The 2,885-nt window shown below is 40.4% G+C and overlaps 1 protein-coding gene across 1 annotated transcript in view; it reads right to left on the bottom strand.

Annotated features, from left to right (window-relative positions):
* Window positions 1–296: 296 nt before the first annotated feature.
* The window catches only part of LOC107301532 (ELMO domain-containing protein 3-like), a gene marked incomplete at both ends in the record, with an annotated part of 5,246 nt that continues 2,657 nt past the window's right edge, over window positions 297–2,885 (bottom strand). The window contains 2 exons of the mRNA XM_015830742.1: window positions 297–427; window positions 2,145–2,267. Coding sequence (XP_015686228.1) covers window positions 297–427; window positions 2,145–2,267 — 254 coding nt within the window. The remainder of the gene's footprint in view (window positions 428–2,144; window positions 2,268–2,885) is intronic.

Genomic DNA, 2,885 nt, shown 5'->3' with positions numbered 1-2,885 from the left:
ACAAACAAAAAAAAGCTATATTTTTTAAAAGAGCCCTGCCTACAAAACGCAATCCCTTTGGCTTTGCTAGAGATAAAAACAGCTGGCATGTTTCAAATCAGGGTTTATCAAATTTGGCAAGTTTTAAGCTGGCCTGGATTTCAACTCCCGGTCCAGCTTCGACTTGCCCAGTTTGAAAAAAGCGTTATTTTAAATGACCAGCCCGAAAGCTTCCGTTTTCAGCACGGGCGTACACCACAACCGCTCTTTCAAAAGGACAATCTGAAGACGGAAGCGGAGAAAACGAGGAAACGTACCTGAACTTCATGATGGGACAGCTTGAAAATTTCTCTAGCTACAGGTAGTATCCGAGAATCCATCACAAAATAAAGGGTTTGCATCAGTCCCAGCAGCCCTGCTCCACGTAGATCTGTGCCGGGATCCATTCCTTATGAGGGTAGAAGACATCCAGAGGCTGTTTAAAGTCACACCAAGAAATGCTCTTGCGTGTATTAAGCAAGCTTCCAGACAGTAAATTGCTATACTTGAGGTATAGCTGGCATTAAAGTAACCTAACGAAAAAGCCATGCTCTTTCTCATGAGGTGCCATTGAAATACAGACAGTCCTCAACTTACTTCGTTTAGTAACAACTCAAAAGTTACAACGGCACTGAAAAAAGTGACTTATCATCGTTTGTCACACTTAATGACTCTTGCAGCCTCCTCAGGGTCACGTGATCAAAATCCAGACCCTGGACAACCTGATTCATACTTATGACCGTTGCAGTGTCCCAGGATCATGTGATCACCTCCTGCGACCTTATGACAAGCAAAGTCAACGGGAGAAGCTCTTGCTAACCTAACAACTGCAGGGATTCCCTTACGAACGGTGGCAAAAAGAGGTCATAAAATGGGGCAAAACTCACTTAACAAAGGTCTTCCTTGGCAACAGAAATTTTGGACTCGGTTGGGGACATACCTTGAGGACTAGGCAGCTTCAAAAATTATCTCCTGTGCAGCTTCAAAAATTATCTCCTATACAGCTTCAGAAATTATGTCCAGCTGCAAAAATTGCCTATTAATTATTCTAAAGCAGGGGTCTTCAAACCTGGCCCTTTTAGGACTTGTGGACTTCAACTCCCAGAATTCCTCAGCCAGAGTGCCTGTCTGAGGAATTCTGGGAGTTGAAGTTCGCAAGTCATAAAAGGGCCAAGTATGAAGACCCTGTTCTAAAGCTATTAGAGACCAAGAGAATGGTCTGGAAAATGTTTTCTTACTGGATCTACAAAAGAGGCGTGTTAAAGCCTTGGAGAAACATGCAATGGGTAAAGAAATCAAACCATGCACACCAAAGAAATGTGACAGAATTAAAGACGAAGATGGTTAGAAATAAAAGGAAGGAATATAAAGTCGGCTGATTTGATCAAGGTTAAAATAAGGCTCCTTTTTTTGCAATGTTTGAGCAACTCTTTGTGGGCTTTTTGCTGGCAACAGAGTTGAAAAATTGATGGTTTATGGATCTGTTTAGAGATAAGGGGATGGGCTATGGCAGGGGTAGGCAACCTTGGCTCTTTTATGACTCGTGGACTTCAACTCCCAGAATTCCTGAGGCGGGAATTCTGGGAGTTGAAGTCCACGGGTCATAAAAGAGCCAAGGTTGCCTACCCCTGGGCTATGGGAAGAAGAGATATCAGTTGTGACATTACGAGTTAGTGTGCTGTAAAAGGACACCTCGCATGTATGTGTGGGATGATGTGGGGGTTGTGTTTAGCTTAAAGACTTTTGTTCAGGTAGGTAAGAAGTAAGGAAATTGCAAAACTTGCCTATCGACTCAGCAGGGAAATTCAAACAGTGCCAGAAGTAGGCAGAGCATGATCCTCCTGGTCTGTGCATTTGGGGGAGTAAGAGGGGAAATCAGGAGATCTGCATCTCCTCACCCTCCTACAAATATTTTGGTGACCGCTTGCCCTGGTCCTCTGGAAATCTATGTGCTGAAGGGGAAGAAATCAACGTGATGATGTTGGTGGACGAGAGAAAAAGCACAGATCACTTCAAATGGCCAACAGGCACGTTCTTTGTTCCAAGGGTCATGAAAGAGAATGAAACCAGGCTCCCCCTTCTGTATATTTGCTCACGTGAAGACTCTTGTTCGACACTCAGCGTACCTTGAAATCCAAGATCTTCCCAGTGGGCTCCATAACGGGCACAATCAAACCGGGAGCCAGTGAGTTTCTTGTAAACAGTTTGCAAGATCCTCATGTGCACTTTTTCATTATTATCCAAACCACCTGTACAGGGAAAGGCCCATTAGGTCCTCTATGTAACTGAGAACAAGATAGTTGACATATCACTTTGTTGTTTGTATGTACACTGAGAGCTTATGAACCAGAGGCAAATTCCAATCATACTTGGCCAGTAAAGAATATTCTATTCTATTCTATTCTATTCTATTCTATTCTATTCTATTCTATTCTATTCTATTCTATTCCATTCCATTCCATTCCATATATTCTATTCTATTCTATTCTATTCTATTCCATTCCATTCCATTCCATTCCATATATTCTATTCTATTCTATTCTATTCTATTCCATTCTATTCCATTCTATTCCATTCCATTCCATTCCATTCCATATATTCTATTCTATTCTATTCTATTCTATTCTATTCTATTCTATTCTATTCTATTCTATTCTATTCTATTCTATTCTATTCTATTCTATTCCATTCCATTCCATTCCATATATTCTATTCTATTCTATTCTATTCTATTCTATTCTATTCTATTCTATTCTATTCTATTCTATTCTATTCCATTCCATTCCATATATTCTATTCTATTCTATTCTATTCTATTCTATTCTATTCTATTCTATTCTATTCTATTCTATTCTATTCCATTCCAT

Source organism: Protobothrops mucrosquamatus, unplaced genomic scaffold (genome assembly GCF_001527695.2).
Source record: "Protobothrops mucrosquamatus isolate PMUCROS unplaced genomic scaffold, P.Mucros_1.0 scaffold14000, whole genome shotgun sequence".
NCBI classification, from domain to species: domain Eukaryota; kingdom Metazoa; phylum Chordata; class Lepidosauria; order Squamata; family Viperidae; genus Protobothrops; species Protobothrops mucrosquamatus.
The sequence above is the reverse complement of the archived record's forward strand: the minus strand, read 5'-3'. Positions and strand labels throughout refer to the sequence as shown.